Source organism: Cryptosporidium ubiquitum, assembly GCF_001865345.1.
Source record: "Cryptosporidium ubiquitum isolate 39726 chromosome Unknown contig_11, whole genome shotgun sequence".
In the NCBI taxonomy this organism is placed as follows: domain Eukaryota; phylum Apicomplexa; class Conoidasida; order Eucoccidiorida; family Cryptosporidiidae; genus Cryptosporidium; species Cryptosporidium ubiquitum.
The window spans coordinates 78,604-98,935 of NW_021639812.1; the positions used below are offsets into that span (position 1 = coordinate 78,604).

A 20,332-nucleotide genomic window follows, 5' to 3' on the forward strand; every position below is an offset into this window, starting at 1 on the left:
ATTGAAGGGTTATATTTCAATATATTCTCTTTGGTTGTGCTGCATACATTAAATTTGTATATATATATATATATATATACAAAATCAATAGATATTTATTCATTTATATCTATTTTATTTGTGTATAAAAAAAATTTATATCGTATTTTAATTTAATATTTGAGAGAAAATCACATAATTTTGTCATTCAGAAAGTAGAGTTGTAAAGAATAGTGTTTTGAAATATTTTAAAAAAATTTAATTCGATGTTAAAGAAAGTTTATGCATGAATCTGAGAAGCGTTAATAATATTTAAAATTAATAAAAGTTTTTTTCTAAACAAGTATATTAAATTAAATTAATACCGGCATCCCCGTGCATGCATGCACTTAAATTTTGGAAGCCATGTGGAAAACCACGAGAGATTTTTTGTTTAAAATTTTAATATTAAAAAAGATAACATTAAAGATTATGGCGAGAAGATATTTGAAATATTGATTTTATTATTAATTAATTATTCGCTTTATTTGTAAAGATAATGGTTGTAACTGTAAAGAACTATACACAGAAATGGGTGATCGCCATAAACATGGAATAATGGTGGTAATTGTTGGATAATTACATAAGAGGCCAAGTTTTGATTCGAGGCCAATATTGTTTATGAACAATCAATTAATCTAACAAGAAAACTAATAAGAAGAAATAAGAAAACAATTTTAGGATTAATTGTTGAAAATAAAAATAATTTGGCGCCATTTTAAAACTTTTTGATTTTTTTGAGTTGGGCTTAATTATTTTAAAAAATAAAAAAGAAAAAATTTTGTTTAATAAACCAAACAAAAAGGTTGAAGCTAAAAATTAAATTAATAAAAATAATAAAAGTTTTGATATGATTCCTAATTATCACCATCTTCAGAATTAATATCCCAATCTTCAATAATATCATGTTGAATAATATTTGAACTAACTTCACTTGTGCTTATTTTAGTTTTAAGCTCATTTGAGCTTTGGATTTCTAATTTGTGAGTTTTGTTTCTCTTATTATTACTTGTTTGACTTTCTTTATTAATCAAGGATCTCTTATTCGATTTAATTTGGTTGTTAGACGAGGATGATTCCCTCAAGTCAACAATTTGATTTTTGATTGTTTTTTTCAGTTTTTTGAGTTGCCTTGGTCCTAAATTTTTAATGTCATTGATAGATTTTCCAGCTTTTTGTAGCTCTTGGAGAAGTATCTTAAACTCTATATCTTGCTCATCATTCAAAGGAGAATCTTGATAGTTAAAATCTGCATTTTCAGTATGGTCTAAAGTCTTCATTGATGATAATTTTATTTTTCCCTTAATTAGTTCGGTTCTTTGAGTCTTAATATGAATAATATAGTTCTGAAACTCTAAAAATTCTCTAAAATCGGCTTTAGAGTTAATAGAGTTATAGACGTATTCATTATATATTTTACTGGAATATGGAAGAAGAGAATTGTTGTTAGTTAAATTTTTATTATAAACAGATTCAAGAAATTCGTGGTTAGTTAATATAGAGATTCTGAGGTTTTTAATCATTTCTGAATGAGCTTCAGCTTTCTTAATAATATCTTTGGTTTGCCTGTTAATATTATCATTCCAGTGTCTGCTGTTGTACTTTTGAAGTTTTTTAAGGTTAGGAATAATACCTAGCAAAAACTCAGGAAAAGATGGATGCTTATATAAGCTGGAGATATATAATGAGACTATATAAATCCAGAATTCTTGTAAAGAATCATAAACTTGATATGACTTAGAAATTGAGTTTCCTATTTTGATTTCAAATTCAGGCATAAAAGGCTTACTTGTAGTTGTAATCATGCTTTGGTTCTTTAGATTACTTTGAGATGACTTATTAAAGGTTTGTTTAATTCCCCTTTCAATTGTTGAATGAGCATCAAACAACATTTCAGTAATTGGAATAAAAACATTGTTGGATATTGCAACTTCAGAAAGTACCTCTAAAGCTTGAAGTGTGAATGGAAGAAATGAAATAGAGCTTAACTTAAGCTTGACAATGGAAGTAATTATAGTAATAAGTGGATATTGTAGTGGGTAAAGCTCTGAAATATTAGAAACAGCCAATGACCAGATTCTAATAAAAGTTAAAAATTTCCAGCTAAATAAATTAAGAAATACTTCTTCAAAAAGTTTCTTTTGCTTTGCTGAATTGTTTAATTTGTTTTTTAAATTGGTCTTGGAGTTATTAGTTCTTGAAATACGAAGGTACAGAATTCTGAGCATAGATCCTAATTTTCTTATAACATTATAGGAAATTCTATATACCATTTTATGATTGGACTCTTGTAGAAGAATTAAATAGTCATTAATAACTTGCTTTGAAGAAAAATAGTTCTTCCAAGAAATGCCTCTCATTGCAGAAATTCCAATAGTACGATGCAAAATGAGTAGAAACTCTTCATGCCTTTTAATAGGATGATTTATAATATCATTATGATCAAAGAACTGAAATTTTGGGCAGTTTTTATTGTTAGAATTTTGAGATAGTTTATCAAAGCAAGCATTAATAGTTTTTAAAACTTGAAATGCCCCTTGTTTTAATATAACATATTTATTCATTGTCCATATTCTAGACAATAATGTGGAGAATCGATTTGTTAGTAGCCTATTTGGCATTATCCAAAGAATTAATAACGGATTCGAAAGCTTGTTGAATATATCTCGCATTAATTCCAAATTTGGCTGGAGACTTAAACAATTATTCAGAATTAAATTACTCAAATCTTGCCAAAATATTCTGCATATTTTTTCTATTTTAAGCCACTTTGGAAGAGATTCAGGGATAATATCAGAAGTAAACTCTTCTATTTTCTTTCCTCCTGAGGAATGAGACCAAAACAACTGAGGAACCTTTTGGAGCACATAAATAGTAATCTCAAACATCAATTCAGGATCATCAATTTGAAAAGTTAGAGATCTTTCCTTATGATTTCTTTTTACCTCAGACGAATTATCATTCAATTTCTTCTTCTTTTTTTTAGTCTTTTCAATAGTAGATTTAGCCGGGATTTCTTCATTAACTAAATTATTTATATTTGCTACTGACCCAAAACAATTCAATAGTAAACTCAGACCTTTAAAAGAGTTTGTGGACTCTAAGCTTTCTTTAATTTGATAAAACTTTTCTCTATCTAACTTTGGAAGTCCAAACTCAGATCTTACCAGCTCTTCGTTCTCCTCTCCATTTATTTCATTATTTGGCTCTTCTTTAAATCCTGCAGGATCAAGTAAATCTTGCCCATGTTCTTCAAGATATTTGTAAAACTCATAATCCACCTCTTTTAATTGCTTGAGCTCTTCCAAATGTTTAGAAGCGTCCAAATTTATATCTAATTCACTCATTTCTAGTTCTGCTTCAGTAATTATTTAATTGTCATTGAATGACGCGGACGGGCGCGCGCGCCAAATGTGTTTTGTATTTAAATAGCGAAGTTAACTAAGAAAAAGAGTATAAAATATAAAGATTTATAAGAATAGAATTTTAAGCTGAAATTTTGCTTCGATAGCAATTAAACTATATTAAGAACACCGAGTTGCTCTATCTAAGTTTTAGAAAATATTTCACTAGCAACTGGAACATGGTTGTTATTAATTGTTTCTGTACCTTCAGTGTAATATTTCTTATAAGTAATAGAATATAATATAGATATGACGGTAACAATAGTGACTGAAATTATGCAAATTGATAAATATGTTAGATCTCTTCCTGAATCAGCTTGATCATTCTTAAGGAAGATGATATTCTGTTTGTTTAAAGAGTGTTTTTCTGGCTCCTGATCGCGTATTTCTGAATATGGTGAAAACTCATTTTTACTAGTATATAGTTGATTACATAGGTGATCGGAATTCGTTGAGTGCACTGTTAAGGCGGTATTTGAATTGAAATTGTTATTAGAGAACTTAATAAATCCACATTGACAAATTCCATCTGTGTGTTTATTGTTGATATTTGCAACACAAGTGTGGATTATAATATTAGTGCCAGACTTAGAGTTAGATGTTACAGCATTTAATGAATTCTTGTATTTGAAATTTACCCTAAAGCCCCGATTAGATCTTGGTTCAACAGAGCCATCAAAGGCAAATCCTCTAATAAATTTAAATTCATCTTTGCTATTTCCTTTCTTGTTTTGCTTGTTTACTGATATTAGTAATTGCTGTGTATTACATTCATCTGCTGTGTTAACATTTTGGTCCCAATCTTTCAAATTTAAAGATCTGTATCTGAAACCAGCAGAATATTCACCAAATTGTGTATTTCCAGGATCAAAATTAGAAACCTGATTACAATTAGATGAAATTAACTCCCAAGTAAAGATTGAGTAACATTCATAATTTTTCTTGGAATTACTCTGAAAAGTCTGAGTGTTATTTTTGGAACAAATAGAAGATAATCCACTATTGAATAGTGAAAATTCGAATTTTCCACGTCGAATTTCTGCATCATTATATAAGAATATTTTAGAGGAAATACTTAGCTCAAGAGTGGATTTTGATGCTACTGCCAGGATTTGAGGATAATATTTTTTTGCAATTGGGAAAATTTCACTCTGAGGAGGATAAAACCCATAGTAGTCAGAACCAATTTCTGGAGAAAGTGAAATGATATTATGAACTCCAAGTAAATAATCATCTGCTTCTCCTGAAGCTTCATAATCCATAGTAGGGTTCCTTGCTGCTGGTGAGAAACAATATTTGGAAGCATTTTCAAACTCATTTCTAGAATTTGTGAAAAATGTTGAATTAAATCCCTTTTTAACTGAATTAATAAAAAATGGACCTTTCGTATACATCAAGGTTCTTATAATACATGAGGGAGATGATATTAGAATTTCATACTTAAGTTCATTATATATTTTTGCAATATTCTCATCTAAGTCTTTTTTTTTGCAACAATTCCAAGGTATAGTCCACAAATCGCCAAATGTATGTAAGTTAACTGCAGTAACAAAGGTTTTTACATTGTTTACAAGATCTCTTATAGCCCTCGTTTCAGGTTCAGAAAACGGATGTTCTCCGGGATACTCTTGTGGGTCACATTTAGAAATCAGAGAATTATCAAATTTGAAATCATAGTTACGGTTAATATCAACTCCCTCCTCATCTGGTCTGCCAGAATTACATGTTTTCCTTTGATTCTTTCTAATTCCATAATTTCGTGTTCGTTCAATTGCAGCATATCCATCTGGATTCACAAATGGCACATACCAAACATCAATGTTTGAAAGTAAAAAGTAAGAGGCAGGGTCCTGTTTGTAAACTGCATCTTCCAATAGTTTTGAAACAAAATATATTCCAGTTGTTAAACTTGCAGGTTCTCTTGAATGATGCATAGATGTCAGTAAAAATGCAGGCTTATTACCGGGCTTAATATTGGGATACGAACTTTCTGAGTCTAAATCATTATTCTTGCCAAAGAATCCAATTCTATATGCCTCAATTGGCCTCCCTTCAAAACTTGTTCCTATCTTATGCTTTTTTATAAAATTAGTTCCAAACTGCAATAATAAATTATCCATAATGATTGACACCTCATTTAATGTCGGAAAATTCCTCAATGACCCCCTATTCAAAGAATATATAATTCTTCTCAGATCTTGGTTTTCAATACCATAATCCATATTAGGGATTCCTAATTCCAAATAATCGTCTGGAATAGTTGAAACTTGTTCTCTTGCATACTGTAACTTTCTCTCTGGTCTCTCTAAATGTCCAAAAACTTTGATCATACATATTAAAAAAATTACGGTAAAAAACCTGATAACATCTAATAACTTTACTAGTTTTCTCATTTTTTTTTCTTACATAAATATATATTTCTAGATAATAACATCTTCTACTCTTATTATACTTTATCAAAAGATGAAAAAATTAACCTGTTATGAAATTACTATTCTGCCATTTATACTTGCATGATCTGTTTTCTTGCAGGAAATAACGATTTAGATTTTTATATTATTTTCAAATTATATTTTTTTCTTGATTCCAATCCCCTTTATCATTTGACCGTGTGGAATTTTTATATTTCTTACCGCTTATAATTTACCATTATATGTTGCGGTATAGTAATTAGTAATTAATAAATATCTGTAATAAGAAGCATTTTTCTTATTTTAAATTTTTGAAAAATTAATCTTAAATAAGTACAAATTACAAATAAATTAATTTTACAGCCAATACTAATTTTAAATTAAATGTTGATTTTCTCTTTATTTACTTCTAATTACTAAGTGGGCATTCTGCCACTTTATTCAAATGCATGCATACCGGTATATGTAATGCAAATATCTGCGCATGTTTGTGTTGCATGCAACTAAAATGTTAATCGCAAATTAATAAAAATTCAATCAGAAATAAGTAAATTATTATTAATATTTAATTAACTATAACAATTCGCTTTTTTTTTTTGTAAATTTTCAAGCATATAAACTAGCAAAGAGTGCACTTGCTTAATATGTGTATATTTCTGTAACTGTTTTGAAAATCAGTAATTGCCTTTGGTAAAGAATCTTCTACGCTTATAGTGTGAATTTTTTGTCTTGTTTTCTTCTCAGTGTTATTAACCCAGGGAATAAACTCTTTGATAACTATTAGTTTTGAGTATAGTATTTATTTTAAAAAATTTCAAGAGAGTTAAGATACTTGTCACAGTCTTGGTGAATTTGTATAGATTTTAAAAGGGATATATTCTTTATGTGACGATTTTTACAAACTACTTTAGCTCTGACTTTCAAAATTGGGGTTAAAAATATTATTATAAATACTCTTACTGCTCCAAAATGAATTCCAGGATGAAGAAACTCGAATCATTTCAATGTGACTTTTGATTCTGCTTTTTTTCTTAGCTCAAATACAGTACGTAAAATTTAGTTTATCTGAAAAAGGTATATAGATACAATTTATCCAATTTAATAATTTCTTGATTATTATTTACCTACGTAAACCTATTCAAAACATAAGCCAAATTCTCGCTGTTTATATACCTTACTGATTTTCTATTTATTTCAGAATTATAAGCTAAAAATTCTACATACATTTTTCTTAGTGAATTCGCTGGAAAAGCCAATAATTCTTCAATTAAATATTTTTAAGAGTATATCAATTACCTGTTTTTTATTATTATTATTCTCTTTTCTGGAGTAGATGCTACCAAATTTTGTAATTTCCTTAAAGCTCTATTTGAATTAAGCTTTGTAATACATGCAACTGAATCAGAATTTGTTAGGTTTCGAAGACCTTATATATAGCTTGAAATAGATAACCATATTTCTCAAATTGAATTATTGGGACATAATTTCTTCTAAATAATTCTCTGAAATCCCCTCTTCTAAAGATTTACTCATTTCTTTTAATTAAGAAACTGGTAAATCATTTCATTTCCCAAAATAGAACAATCTATGAAGTTTTATCAGAAAGTTTAATATTTTTTAAATGAGCTTTTTCAAAAGCTGTGTAAAATTAATCATTTCATTGGTTTTAACTTAATAATTCCTCTTCATTCTTCTAAATGTTTAGCTCTTCATATTGTGCTGTACGCATTAGTAATGTAATTATTTAACAGGATTAATTCTATGAATAAAATTCTGAGATCGGAAAATAAATAAAAATAAAAATCAATTTGAAGTAATACAATAATTTATTCAGTTATAATTTGGAGTCTCTAAATATGCACTTGTGCTATTTGTATATTTGAGAGAAAATAAAAGAGAAGATTTGGCCCACAATTTTATTAATAGTTATATTAATTTATTCAAGGCATTTATTATATTAAAATATAGCATATTAAAATAATTCTAATTAAAAGCTTAAACTAAACTTCAATCTTGAAAGCAATACATTTTACGTGATTTTGTTTTCTTTTTAGAAGAAAATATTTGCTTATCAAAGTTATTTTTATATACATCTTTTTTGTGGTGTGCTGTAGAAAGTTTGTATCTTACCGCCTAAATGTGTGTTGTGTGTGGTAAATGGAATTCACGAAAATTACACATAATTGAGGATTATCATTGCTCCAATAATTAACTGAACAAAATCATTAATTGGATTCTACTAGAAAGTTTTGGTTGATCTCTAGCTATTTGGGTTCAAGTGGAATTTGCACATTTAAGTAAATAATATTGAAGAATCAAATTATCTAACTTTATTAAGACCAATAAATTCCCAACTTTTCCGTTATAACAATGTATTCTACAAAAAATAACATGAATTCAGGTTATGCAGACCCTAGAAGTTTGGTACTAACTTTACAGGAGTTATCCGCAGATTATCACAAAGAAGTTGCTGAGATGAATAATGTTTTATTCCAGGCTAAAGAAAGGTATCAATTAACTCTCAATGAAAATAATGAAAAAATTCAGAGAGCTCAAGACCAAATGTCTGACGAGAATATTCAAATTCAGAAGGAGTTTGAAGAACTTAGAAAAATGTACGAAAAGAATCTACCTAGTTTGAATGAAGAAAAAATTATGATTCAGTCACAATATTATAAGGAAAAATCAAAATTTGATTGTGAATTCCAAACTAAGGTCAATGAAACTACTAACAAGCTTTCTGAAATCAATGTCAAATTAATGACATCATCTAAGGAAGGCCTAAAAGAAATTGAAGATTTAAAAGCTCAGCTAGAGCGGGAAATTGCCGAGCTGAACTCTGAATATAGATCCAATTTAAGTGCCATTGATGCTAGCTACAAGAAGGAATTGAGTGCAGTTAATCAACATATTCAAGATTTAACCAATTATGTAAATGAAACCACTATAAAGCTTAACCAAAGGAGAGAACAGTCTTCTAAAGATTATCACCTCTCTGTTGAAAGACTTACTCAAGATAACAATGCTGCAGGTGAGGAGTACAATGCTACATGTATCTCAATTTCTCAAAATATTCGTATGAGAACTCAAAATTATGAGAATTCTGCTGCAGGTATTAGAAATGCTATAGAAGGCGCCATTAATAACCAAAAGCGCCAAGTTGTGCATTCTCCATTTGCATGAATTTTCAAATATTATTTAAGTAATTAGATTAATAGAATTTTTAATAGTTTTTAAAACTGAATTTGTTGAACTATTGATTAAAATTGTTTTTTTTTAATTATTTAAAACCAGTAATTTTATTAAAAACTTTCAATTTTCTTAGAGGACTGGGAGAAAAAGGAAAAAACTTATTATTTGCTTAATGCACATTCCAATAATTTGACGGTAAATTGAATAAATGACAATAAATACAATTTTTGGATAAATATGTTATTTTTATCTCTTTAGAATTGGTATCATGTTTCGACATAATACAAGATTGTTCGGAATCTTAGTATTCTCCATTTTCAGTTTATTAATAACACTGAAAGCTAAAGAAAATGGAAATGTCTGTGAAACTAAAGAAAAAGAGTCCATAACTGCTTCAAACTGCAAAAATGATTTTGAAAATAAGGAAGTTCAAGAAAATAAATCTGTTTATAGGGAATATAATGTAATTTCAAAGGACAATGATGCGTACTTATTACTTTTTAAAATGATGGATCATGACAAGCAAAGAATGCTTTTACTTTTGTCTAAAGACGATCATCCTCAAAATCTTGGCTCTGTTAAAGATAAAGATAACGAATTTGGAGTTATAATCAAAAAGTACTCTCCCAAGAGTTGGTCCAAAATTGATGTAACTAAGCTTAAAGAGCTCTCACTTTTAGGTAAAAATAAGCAAGGACAAAAAATCATTTTGGAACAAATTCCAGGAAGTGCTCAAATTAAAAAGCTGAGAGAATTTGAGTATAATACACTTAATATTGCGAATAATGTTTTGAGAATAGATTATACTAATAGACTATTATTAGAAGGAGCTCCAGATCTTAATTTACTTTCATATGACGAAAATGAATATGCTACATCCAATGAATTAACTTTATATAATGAAAGGAGTTTAATAAAAATTAGTGATGGAATTCTAGGCTTATCTAAATTTCAAAATGAACATGAAAGACAACATTCAGATTATTCTTATGATAAAATTAAAGGACTAATTAGGTATTTTAAATTTAACAAAGGATCTTTTGGGGAAGTTTGGAGAGGATTGGCGTTTACTGAATATTTGTCAGAACCATTTGGGAATTGTGGAGCTGAAAAATCTGTGGAAAAGGATCATTTATATTGGAGAAGAGGAGAACTGGTCAACCACGAATTGAATTCTCTGATTTTAGATGTTCTAGATATGTTAAGAAAAGACTTTAATCAAGTTAAAAAGATACCCAAAATAACAAGTATTCCTTTTAATCAAGAAGAAGATGGAAAAGTACTGGATATAGTTATGAAGAAGATGAGTCATGATTTGGAAGAATCTAAGATGCTTTATAGTGTAGTAAGAGAGGTATTTTTTGGTATAATTCTGTATTGCTCTCCAAATGTTTCCAGGTTTTTACATATTTTTGAGGAAAGCATTGAGGAAAAAAAAGCTGTCGAAGATTCCAATACTAAATCTCACATATGGCTTGTTTATAGATATGAAGGAGTAAGCCTTGGAAATTTACTTTTTGAAATCAATGAGAATGGATCTTTAGTTCCATCCGAGTTTTGGTGGAAAAAAGTTAAAGGTAAGAGAGGAGAAACTAATGGAGAAAATATCTTTAAGGAAATACTTTATCAGATTCTCCAGGGACTAAATAGTGCTCACAGCCTTGGAATAATACACAGAGATATTAAGCCTTCAAACATATTTATTTCTGAAACAAAGAATGATTCTGGATTAGAGTCCTTCTATATCAGAGTTGGGGATTGGGGTAGTGCAATGATAACTGAAGATGAAAAGATAAACCGGGAGATTTTTGTTTCAAATAACTATAAGGAGATACTAGAAGCACTTTATGGAAAGACTGGCCCAACATCTGAAGATGAAACTGAAGGTTTCCAACCTCCGGAAGTTCAATTTAAATCTTTTAGGTCAGAAAATGATGAAAGCCCCAGAAGATTAAGTTACGATATTTGGAGCTTAGGCATTGTGATGCTCCAGATGCTTTGGGGTAATTTACAGGTGTTTTCAGTTTTAAATGAAGATTCGGAATTTCAACATATTCTCAAAAGAATAATTTTCCATGTTAAGCATCTCATCAATGAAGAAAACAATACAGGCTTAAATCATGATGAATTAGTTATTGACTCAGTATATAGACTTAGTTTAATGAGACTATGCCTATTAGACATTCAAGAAACTAATCAAGGATATTATAGTAGATTGGATGCATTTATTTCAGGAATTATTGAAAAAGCTATCCAAAAATCTATAAAAAACTCATCTCAGGATGTCATAGGAATCACTAAAAAATGTGGAGACGAATATTTTAGCGATTTAATACGTAAATACGACCCATCAGGAGTTGGATTAGAATCTCCAGAAGCCATGGATTTACTAAAAAAACTACTTAAGCCAAAATATAAGGAAAGAATTAGCATTAAAGAAGCAATAACACATCCTTACTTTTCCTAAGTATGCAGGTTGCTACTTACATATTATTCAACACTTTGTCTAACAATAGCTCTAACTTTCTTTTTATATTCATTAATGTTATTTTTGAACTCTAAGGCAGCATCAATATTTGCAGGTGAATCCAAATTTGGCTCTCCTAACATAGAAATAACAGAAACTAAGATGCTTTCAACTCCGAATATTGGACGCCACCTCTCATCAGGGCTTTCCTGCTCATTATATCTATCATGACCAGGTGGATGAAGTATAGATATACATACACTACCATCTGGATATACATTTGGATGCCACATCTCCTGTTCAAAGCACATCTTCGGAGGGCTATTTGGAAAATCTTCAGGAAATGTTAATAATGCATTAAATATACCTCCTTCATATAAAGTATCTGGTGGTCCCTCAAAACATACTCTCCATCTTAAAAAGTTAGAGTCATCATCCAAACCCACAGAAAAACCAGAAGTATCATCTCTAATCAACTCTAAAAATATAAAGAGTAGTATTAATTTAATGATTTATATTCAATACTAGTGGTATTAATTAGAGAGTTCCTTATTAATTACTTACCCATAAATTGCTTCTTAAGTAATTCCTGCGCAACATTCCTCATTTTCCCCTATTAAATCTAAACCAAAAAGAACACAAATACTTAGGCAAACAGAAATGCTAACTGATCCTTTCAATTTCTAAAATCAGAGGTAATTATTTAGAATTGCAACTTGGCCTTAATCTTCTTGGTTCTCATTCAAATATATTTGTAAAGTTTGGCAATTTCCCGCCACTATAATTAATTATTCAAAAAAAAATGTTAAAAATATAAATTACAATATGAATTTAGGTATAAAATTCAGAATGAGTAAAGAAGCAAGTTTAATGAATTGGATAGAATGGTTTTTTAATGTTTTTATATTTACATCAAAACCCTAGAATTGATTATTAAGCTATGGGTTTTCCATAAAATCACTTTTGTTGTGTGTGTTATAAAAAAATAAATCAAGTATTCGGAGAGATCCTAATTTTCTATAAGATTTTACCTATTTAGTTTTTTTGTCTAAATAATAAATACAGATATTTTTATTTCAGTATTTTATTTTACATGTTTATTTACTATATGAGCGCCATTGTTTGGCGGTAACTAATTTTTATTCTATTAAATTGTGGGAGCCAAAAATTAGATAATGATAACACTAATCAGAGGGGAAAGGGGGGGAAATTCATATTGTAGAAAGTTTAGTGCGTGGACTTAAATATTATTAGAAATAGTAATATTTGATTGATTTTCTTGAAATATACATAAAATAGTTTGTAGAAAAAAAAAATTATTGAGGGGAAATTTGAAAATAAAGAAACACTATTTAGGCTTGAGAAATTGAAGAGGGGTAAACTGAAAAAAAGGAATAAATTGAATTAAGACTGAACATAACATATTTTAGAAACAAATAGATTCAATAATTATTTTGGATCTAAGTAGAATTGGAAAATAGAAATGGATTCATTAATTGGAATAAAAGGCCAAGACTTTGTAGTATTAGCTTCAGATACTGTGGCAGTTAGCAATGTGTTCAGATTAAGTTTAAAAGATGATAAGATCATGGAGATCGACGAAAATAAGTTGATTGGTAAGTACTTGTTTGGTTCACCTTTACAATTCAATATTTAAAATTTTTTAGGAATTGGAGGAACTTTAGGAGATAGGATGCAGTTTGGAGAATATATTAAATGCAATTTGAATTTATATAGGCTCAGAAATGGAATTCAACTCAGTACTACAGCTACAGCTAATTTCACAAGAAATGAGCTGGCAGAGTTACTTAGATCAGATCCACACAATGTGAATATTTTAATAGGAGGATACACCAAAGAGGAAGGAGCGAAGCTATATTGGATGGATGAGCTAGCATCTTTGGGTAATGTTAATAACGCTGCTCATGGATATGGTGAGTTTTAAAATTTAAAATTTCTTTGAATTTTCATCTTAGTTTTTTTTTTCTCCTCGAATTTAGGTGGGCTTCTGATTACCGGTATATTAGACAAATACTATAAGCCAAATATTACCCAAGAAGAAGCACTAGATATCTTAATTAAGTGCTCAGAAGAACTTAAAACTCGATTCTTGCTATCTCAATACAGTTTATTTGCGAAGATTGTTGATAGCCAAGGTGTAAAATTCTTAAAGATTGAGAATGGTACTGCAACACCTATTATGAAAGAGTAACTATTATTTTTTTCCGGAATTAAAATTCCATTGTGACCAACATGCATGCATGCATATATACATGCAAAAATGATAATCCACACACAGTCTAAGGGATTGATTACTATATTTTACATTGTTTATTTTAGATAAGAAATATTTACTACTATATTAGTTTCCTAGACCTAAAAAATTTCTTTATATAGAGAGTTTGTACAATATTTATTATGATTATGGAGACAATATTGAAAATTGAAAAAGCCGCAATTTTACTTGAAGCTTTGCTCGTAGCATTCTGGACAATATTTGCGAGGTCTTTCATCTGTTTGATATTTGCCTGATATTCCTTTAGAGCAATATTAACATTCATCATAGCTAAGTCTATTGGCTCAAAATCTGCCTTATTTGCGATAGATCCAGAGTCATATGCTCCTGGGCCCCATTTTAAAGCTATTGATACCCAATTTTCTTCTTTTGAGGTATTAATAAAACAAAAACGGTGTATTCCAGTTTTAATTGTAGTGAATGCAGCTTTTGGGTTTTTCTCCTCTGAGAATAAGTTATAAAAAATTAAATTTATTCAAACTTAATTTGTTTGTCATTTATTCACTTACTTGACTCAAAAAGTATGTGATTCTCATCAATAATTTGAATATTAACATGCTCATCTGCTATAACACTCAAAGTAATCAATGTACTTTTTAGCATTGACTCAGCTATTTATTGAAAAATGGAAAATTTAAGTTACCATACTCAATGTACTTTTTTCATCTGTCAAAACTTACATAAACATTTAATCTCTTGAGGATTCAGCTTTAGCTTAAAGTCCATACATTTTGTGCACTTTAAGTAGGCCATTAATATTAAAATTACAAAACTTAATGAAGTTTTGTTCATTTTCTCTAACTTTACTCCTTTATACTAAAGTAATTTGACTGCAATGCTTACCTGAACAAGTATTCAAGAATTTATAAAATTCTAACAAACTTCAATCAGGAAAACAATATCAAGAAAAAATAAATTTGTGCAAATTCTACTTATTTAAAACTATGTTAAATATTTTCCTTTAACTCTTATTTTAAATGTTTAAACACGTAATTTTGACATTTAGTTAGGCGGGTTGCATGACTGTGAGGGGATATAACAATTGTGATATTTATTCAAGTCTGCAAAATAAATAAAATATTAATATAATAATTATTATAATAAAAAATAAGTTAACCATTCATACGAAAACTAATATAAGGTTGAGATATGGAGTTGTTAACTCAAGCAAAAAATGAGGCAAAACAGATTCTTTCAAAGCCATACCAAACAATATATCAGTGCTTAACTCTAGGTAAGTTTTCCAAAAAAAAACTATTAAGCTGAAATTGTAACTAATGATATTTACTGACAACAATTCGAACTCATTTATTTTTAAAATAAAGCCTGTATTGTTTTATCAGCTCTTATGCTTTGGAGAGGTCTTATGGTTGCAACTAATAGTCAAAGTCCAGTAGTGGTAGTTTTAAGTGGATCTATGGAACCGGGGTTTTATAGAGGCGATATATTGTTTTTATATAATAGAAAGCCAATTACAATAGGTATGAATAAAATCAATATTTTATTTTACTTTAAATAACTTGAAAATTATAGGTGATATCGTTGTTTTTTCATTGGAAGGAAGAGATATTCCTATAGTGCACAGAGTCTTATCTTATCATGAAGGGTAAGTTAGTTAATTTTTACAAGTTTTCCGAATATATCATTTAATATAAACTAACTATTGGATTACTATTATTTATCGTCATAATTTAGACCACAAGATGGGGAAATCAGTATTTTAACAAAGGGTGATAATAATGATGTAGACGATAGAGGATTATATAATGAAAATCAATTCTGGCTTAATAACAAACATATTATGGGAACAGCTGTTGGGATTATTCCAAAAGTTGGGATGATCACAATTTGGCTTAATGATTATCCATGGCTTAAATATGCTCTTGTTGGAATGATGGGGCTTACTGTTTTACTTGGAAAAGAATAAATATTGAGTTATGATATTACCTGCAATAACATGATGAAAGTATATTTGGTATATTTGGGCTAACAATAAGATAGCAATTCTCGAGATTTTCTAGAGATTGAAGCTTTCTTCCTCTGGGAAGATTTGGAATTGGTATAGGAGTTTGATCGTATGTAAGAATTTGCATATCATAAGTTCTTGCAACTCTTTGGTCTAATGAAAAGTTGGAATCAAGAGTTTCACTGGATCCAGATTTTATTAAATTAATTGGAACACTGAATTCCTCAATTTGTTTAAATTCTCCATGATTTGTATTAGAAATTCCATCTTCCGAGAAAATAATATTATTTTTAGTATTACTATTATAATTGCCAACATCATTATCATTATTAGGGTAGTCTCTCTTGGAATCTGATAACTTTTTAGTAAATTCAATTTTTGATTTGGATTTTGAAGGTTCTTTTCTTCCAAATAGATTTGAGAATTTTTTTGAAACTTTAGATGATCTCTTTTTGTCTGATTTTTTAAGATCCATTTCAAATGAAACTTGTTTTTTGGAGTCACTACCCAACTTTTGAATTAATTCACTAGCAGAGTTAAATTCTTGATAGATTACGGAAGGAGAATTGGAACCAACTGTGGAATTTGGTGATCTAGATAAAGTAGCCTCAGATGAATCTGAACTTTGAATTTCCATATTCTTAAGCATTTCATTAACTGACTTGACTTCTTTTCCTTCGTCAAGTCCTTTACTTCCTCTTTTTTTCATTAGATTAATCACACTTTGTGCTAGAATTCTCAGAGATGGTGATCTATGTCTATTTTCGGTTTTTTTAGTTACCTGTTTATTCTCTAACCTCTCATTTAGGGATTGCTCTGTGTGAATAATTGGTTCATTTGGAGCCGAAAATAGCCTTTTTCTGCCTCCTGGAAGGTTGTTATTTTTAGTTTGGGTTATAGGAGTATGTTTATTTGAAATGAGTTTACCTTTATTAGCAGAAACTGGCTCATTAATTACTGAATAAATGTTCTTATCTTTTAAATCATTATCTAAACCCCCCATATTCTTTTTTCCAGTTACATATTTCTCAATATAATCATTAGATGCACTATAATCATTAAAATAAAGATCTTTGAAGTTATAATCAGAAGATGTTGCATCTTCCTTACTCTCTTTAAAAGAATTGGTGGATTTAATCAAATTATCAGATAAATCAACTTTATTTTGGTTATTATTCACCTTTTTTATTTCTCTAGGCTTAATATTTACTGGATTAACAATTATGTTATTACCAGCTTTTGCAATAGCTGACTTACGATTAAAGGCCTGAACAGTTTCATTTCTGGGATTTTTGTTATAATTATTTGAATTTGATTTTTTGTATTTGAGAGCTGAATCAAATTCATTCTCGGGATCTAGGTTTCGATCTGTATAAGGATCAGGATTCTGGTGGTTGTCATAATCAAGATCCAAATATTGATAGTAGTTTTTAAAAGATAAATCTTCTTTTAACAAATCATTTTTTGTTGAAGACTTTTCAAGTCTGTTTTCTAAAGAAGATTCAGAGTTTGAAGCTGAAATAGAATCTTCAACATCTAAGTATAAACTCAATGTTCTCGATAATTGCCTTCCTTCTCTAATAAATCCTGGAATCACCAGTGATTTCTGAATTTTAATTGGCGGTGGATACACATTAATTTCAGAAAGTGATGATTTATTAGGACTTATCCTTCTTTTCCCAAAGCAAGATACCATTACCTTATTCAATTTATGTTTTCTTAATATTGATTTAGTCAAGTTAAAAAAAAAAATAAGGTATATTAAATCAGGTATAAAAAAAGAAAAACATTACTTAGTCATATATTCTTTATTTTTATCTTTTATTTGGTCATTCCAATATTATCTTTATTTTGTGCACTTTTAATATTTTGCAAGTATCAAAATTGCAATACGTCTATGTCTCTCATGCATTAGACAATTTTTAAGGGATAAAAATATGGATACAAACAAAAAAAGGAAAAGGGATAAAAGTGAATATAAAAATCATTGAAAAACCTATAATAAAAAACTATGGTCCTTTAAGTTGTTGAATGACAGAGAAGATTTCATCCCAATTTTCATCGGAGTACTTGTTATAGTTTAATGATGAGTAGTAGTTTTTAGATCTGGAAAGTTTATTAAGTTTTAAATTATTAATTAGTTTATAATTTTCGTTATTTTCGTAGTTGAAGTTTTGGTTTGATAAAGATGAATTATATGTTTTATTTCTGATGATTTTATTCTTTAAGTAAGAGATTTCCTCCGAAAGTTTTTTGTTTTCAAGATCTTTTAACTTGAGTTTTTGTCTAGAAGCATCTAACTGATTTTTAAGTATGTTGATTTCATTTCTAAGTCTTGTAGCTGATACATTACTTACAAATTCAAGATTTCTTTCGTTAATAGGTTTATAAGACATATCTTTTTTATGTAAATTCTCTGTAATATAATTGCTTGTAATAGGGGTATCTTCATAGTAATTTTGACTCAGAAAATTGCTTATTGATTGAATAAAAATATTGGAAATTCTTTCAATTTTTAGTTTAGGTTTAATCTGAGGTTGAAGATTAGTTTGAGTTTCTGTATCTACTAAGAGAATATTTTTCTTTAATAAAAGTTCTTTTAAAGGCTCGAGGATTTTATCGATGATAATAATAAATTCAAGTAAGTTGGGATAACTTTCAGAAATCATTGAATCTTGGGAATAATTTTCTAAGAAGTCAGAGAAATTTAATTCAAGAATGGACTCATTTTTAATATGATAGTTAGTGAACTGTAGTAAGAATTCCAAAAAGTTGCATAAAGTCTTTTTTTCGGAATCCAATTTCTGAATCATGTCATTCTGGAGAATAATCTCCTTGTTAAATGATTCCTGTTGTTCCAAATAATACTTTTCATTCTCTGATACCTTTTCTAAGAGTTGTTTTAGCTGGTTTTCCATATCTAATGTTGATTGCTGGCTTTTTTTAAGATTCTCAGACTCTCTTGCAAGAAGACTTTTTTGTTTAACAAGTTCAAGACTTACAGATGAAAACTGCTCATTTCTGGAATCTAATTGTCTTTGAATCTCAATGTTTAAATCTTCAAGTCTTTGAATATAGTTGTTTTTCTCTATTAACAATTCATTATTAAGAGTTTGTGTTGTAGTTTCTCTCAAAGACTCAGGTTGAAGTTCAATTTTGTTTACCAAAAAACTTCCAAACTTATTATTTGTAATTTTCGGTAAAATCTCAATTGAATTCAAAATCTCTAAACGTAGTTCAATGCTTGTGTTTGTTTCTTTATCATCGAAACTCACATTATCTTTTCTAACTTTATTTTTAATTCTATCTCTTTCTTCCCTCTTATTCATTTCCTCTTCCTCCTCTATTATATCTTGTTCTTCCATTTGCCTCATTTGATTCTTGGACATCTGTAGAATCTGTGACCTTAATATTGCAATTTCGTCCAAATATATTTTGACCTCCTCTTTATGTACATTTTTAATTATATCTGTAACTTGTAATAACTCTAAAGTCTTTGATTTTCTTGCTCCATTATAATCATCATTTTTACCAAGCTCATCAATTTCTTTAAGTATTATATTTCCACTAGTCTCGTTACCTCTAAATTCTTCATCTTGATTAAACTCCTGTTCATCAAACAAATTAGTTCTCCTTAAAATGGATGATAAACTATATTGAGGTTTTCTATTTGAATGCACAATGTGCCCTATTTCCGACCAAATCATTTTATTCCTACTGTTACCTATCTCATCCTCAAAAATCACCTCATTTAATCTTGGTTCAAACTCTGAATAGTCTTCTGTCCCCATTTTTCTTTGTATATCTTTCTTTTTGTTCATTCACTAAAGTTAACACATATATTTCTTATCTTTCATTTCAATATAACACCCAAACTTTTGTTCAACAATTTTTTGTTAAGCTTCTTCTTCTTTTTATATACATTTTATAGTTTAATTAATTCCTTTTTACATGCAAAAATTCCCCACCAAATAATTATTATTTTCTTTGTTCAAGCGGGAAATATTTACCGGTATAACCATATATTAACTAATATTTTATTATGACTAGTAATTAAAATATAAATCAATAACAAATTAATAGGAACTGAAAGAATTGTTCTTTTTAAAATACAAAACGATAATTTTCTCTTTTTTTCTCATTATTTTTCTTTATATTCTTCACTATCATTTAAATTTTTCTTTTTATCCGTTGTTTGCTCGACAATAATGCCTTTATTAGAAGATTTGGCGCCTGAAACCCCTTATCAGAGACAAGATATCCAATCAAATCACTTTTAGTAAAGTAATATTTTTTTCTTTTTTTTAGAGAAGTAAGAGAAAAAACATCTTATTTTATAGGAGCAACCTTCGATATGGACTAGAACTAGGACTTTATAGTGAACAAATATCGAAGACTTAACTCTAGAACGGGTACAAAACTTTGTAAGCTAGAATTTCAATAGAATACTAGTTTCAAATAAATCTAGAATATTCTTTTATGGAAATTAGAGAACATTCTTAAAATTTATCACCAAAGGAGATAAAAACTTAGTTAGCCGTCACTTTGAAAGGTAGGTACTCACGAATTTTACAATTT

At 28.7% G+C, this 20,332-nt stretch overlaps 10 protein-coding genes across 10 annotated transcripts; 4 read left to right on the forward strand and 6 right to left on the reverse strand.

The window, feature by feature from the left end:
• Window positions 1-875: 875 nt before the first annotated feature.
• On the reverse strand, window positions 876-3,365 carry cubi_00033 (uncharacterized protein; the record flags this gene model as incomplete). The annotated part of the gene is made up of 1 exon (XM_029017047.1): window positions 876-3,365. The coding sequence occupies one exon, from the start codon at window positions 3,363-3,365 to the stop codon at window positions 876-878; it is 2,490 nt and encodes an 829-aa protein (XP_028875626.1).
• A 200-nt stretch (window positions 3,366-3,565) lies between these two features.
• Window positions 3,566-5,815, reverse strand: cubi_00034 (carboxypeptidase; the record flags this gene model as incomplete). The annotated part of the gene is made up of 1 exon (XM_029017048.1): window positions 3,566-5,815. One exon carries the CDS (start codon window positions 5,813-5,815, stop codon window positions 3,566-3,568), a length of 2,250 nt encoding a protein of 749 aa, XP_028875627.1.
• Window positions 5,816-8,203: 2,388 nt separating this feature from the next.
• On the forward strand, window positions 8,204-9,016 carry cubi_00035 (uncharacterized protein; the record flags this gene model as incomplete). Its single annotated transcript, XM_029017049.1, has 1 exon — window positions 8,204-9,016. One exon carries the CDS (start codon window positions 8,204-8,206, stop codon window positions 9,014-9,016), a length of 813 nt encoding a protein of 270 aa, XP_028875628.1.
• A 277-nt stretch (window positions 9,017-9,293) lies between these two features.
• Window positions 9,294-11,492, forward strand: cubi_00036 (protein kinase; the record flags this gene model as incomplete). The annotated part of the gene is made up of 1 exon (XM_029017050.1): window positions 9,294-11,492. One exon carries the CDS (start codon window positions 9,294-9,296, stop codon window positions 11,490-11,492), a length of 2,199 nt encoding a protein of 732 aa, XP_028875629.1.
• A 23-nt stretch (window positions 11,493-11,515) lies between these two features.
• cubi_00037 (ubiquitin-conjugating enzyme family protein) lies at window positions 11,516-12,099 on the reverse strand (the record flags this gene model as incomplete). Its single annotated transcript, XM_029017051.1, has 2 exons — window positions 11,516-11,970; window positions 12,057-12,099. The coding sequence occupies 2 exons, from the start codon at window positions 12,097-12,099 to the stop codon at window positions 11,516-11,518; spliced, it is 498 nt and encodes a 165-aa protein (XP_028875630.1).
• Window positions 12,100-12,975: 876 nt separating this feature from the next.
• On the forward strand, window positions 12,976-13,704 carry cubi_00038 (20s proteasome beta subunit D2; the record flags this gene model as incomplete). Its single annotated transcript, XM_029017052.1, has 3 exons — window positions 12,976-13,108; window positions 13,160-13,426; window positions 13,493-13,704. 3 exons carry the CDS (start codon window positions 12,976-12,978, stop codon window positions 13,702-13,704), a joined length of 612 nt encoding a protein of 203 aa, XP_028875631.1.
• A 145-nt stretch (window positions 13,705-13,849) lies between these two features.
• cubi_00039 (uncharacterized protein) lies at window positions 13,850-14,391 on the reverse strand (the record flags this gene model as incomplete). Its single annotated transcript, XM_029017053.1, has 2 exons — window positions 13,850-14,232; window positions 14,298-14,391. The coding sequence occupies 2 exons, from the start codon at window positions 14,389-14,391 to the stop codon at window positions 13,850-13,852; spliced, it is 477 nt and encodes a 158-aa protein (XP_028875632.1).
• A 546-nt stretch (window positions 14,392-14,937) lies between these two features.
• cubi_00040 (uncharacterized protein) lies at window positions 14,938-15,715 on the forward strand (the record flags this gene model as incomplete). Its single annotated transcript, XM_029017054.1, has 4 exons — window positions 14,938-15,022; window positions 15,114-15,269; window positions 15,322-15,394; window positions 15,484-15,715. The coding sequence occupies 4 exons, from the start codon at window positions 14,938-14,940 to the stop codon at window positions 15,713-15,715; spliced, it is 546 nt and encodes a 181-aa protein (XP_028875633.1).
• A 16-nt stretch (window positions 15,716-15,731) lies between these two features.
• On the reverse strand, window positions 15,732-17,450 carry cubi_00041 (uncharacterized protein; the record flags this gene model as incomplete). The annotated part of the gene is made up of 1 exon (XM_029017055.1): window positions 15,732-17,450. One exon carries the CDS (start codon window positions 17,448-17,450, stop codon window positions 15,732-15,734), a length of 1,719 nt encoding a protein of 572 aa, XP_028875634.1.
• A 313-nt stretch (window positions 17,451-17,763) lies between these two features.
• On the reverse strand, window positions 17,764-19,545 carry cubi_00042 (uncharacterized protein; the record flags this gene model as incomplete). Its single annotated transcript, XM_029017056.1, has 1 exon — window positions 17,764-19,545. The coding sequence occupies one exon, from the start codon at window positions 19,543-19,545 to the stop codon at window positions 17,764-17,766; it is 1,782 nt and encodes a 593-aa protein (XP_028875635.1).
• Window positions 19,546-20,332: the final 787 nt, after the last annotated feature.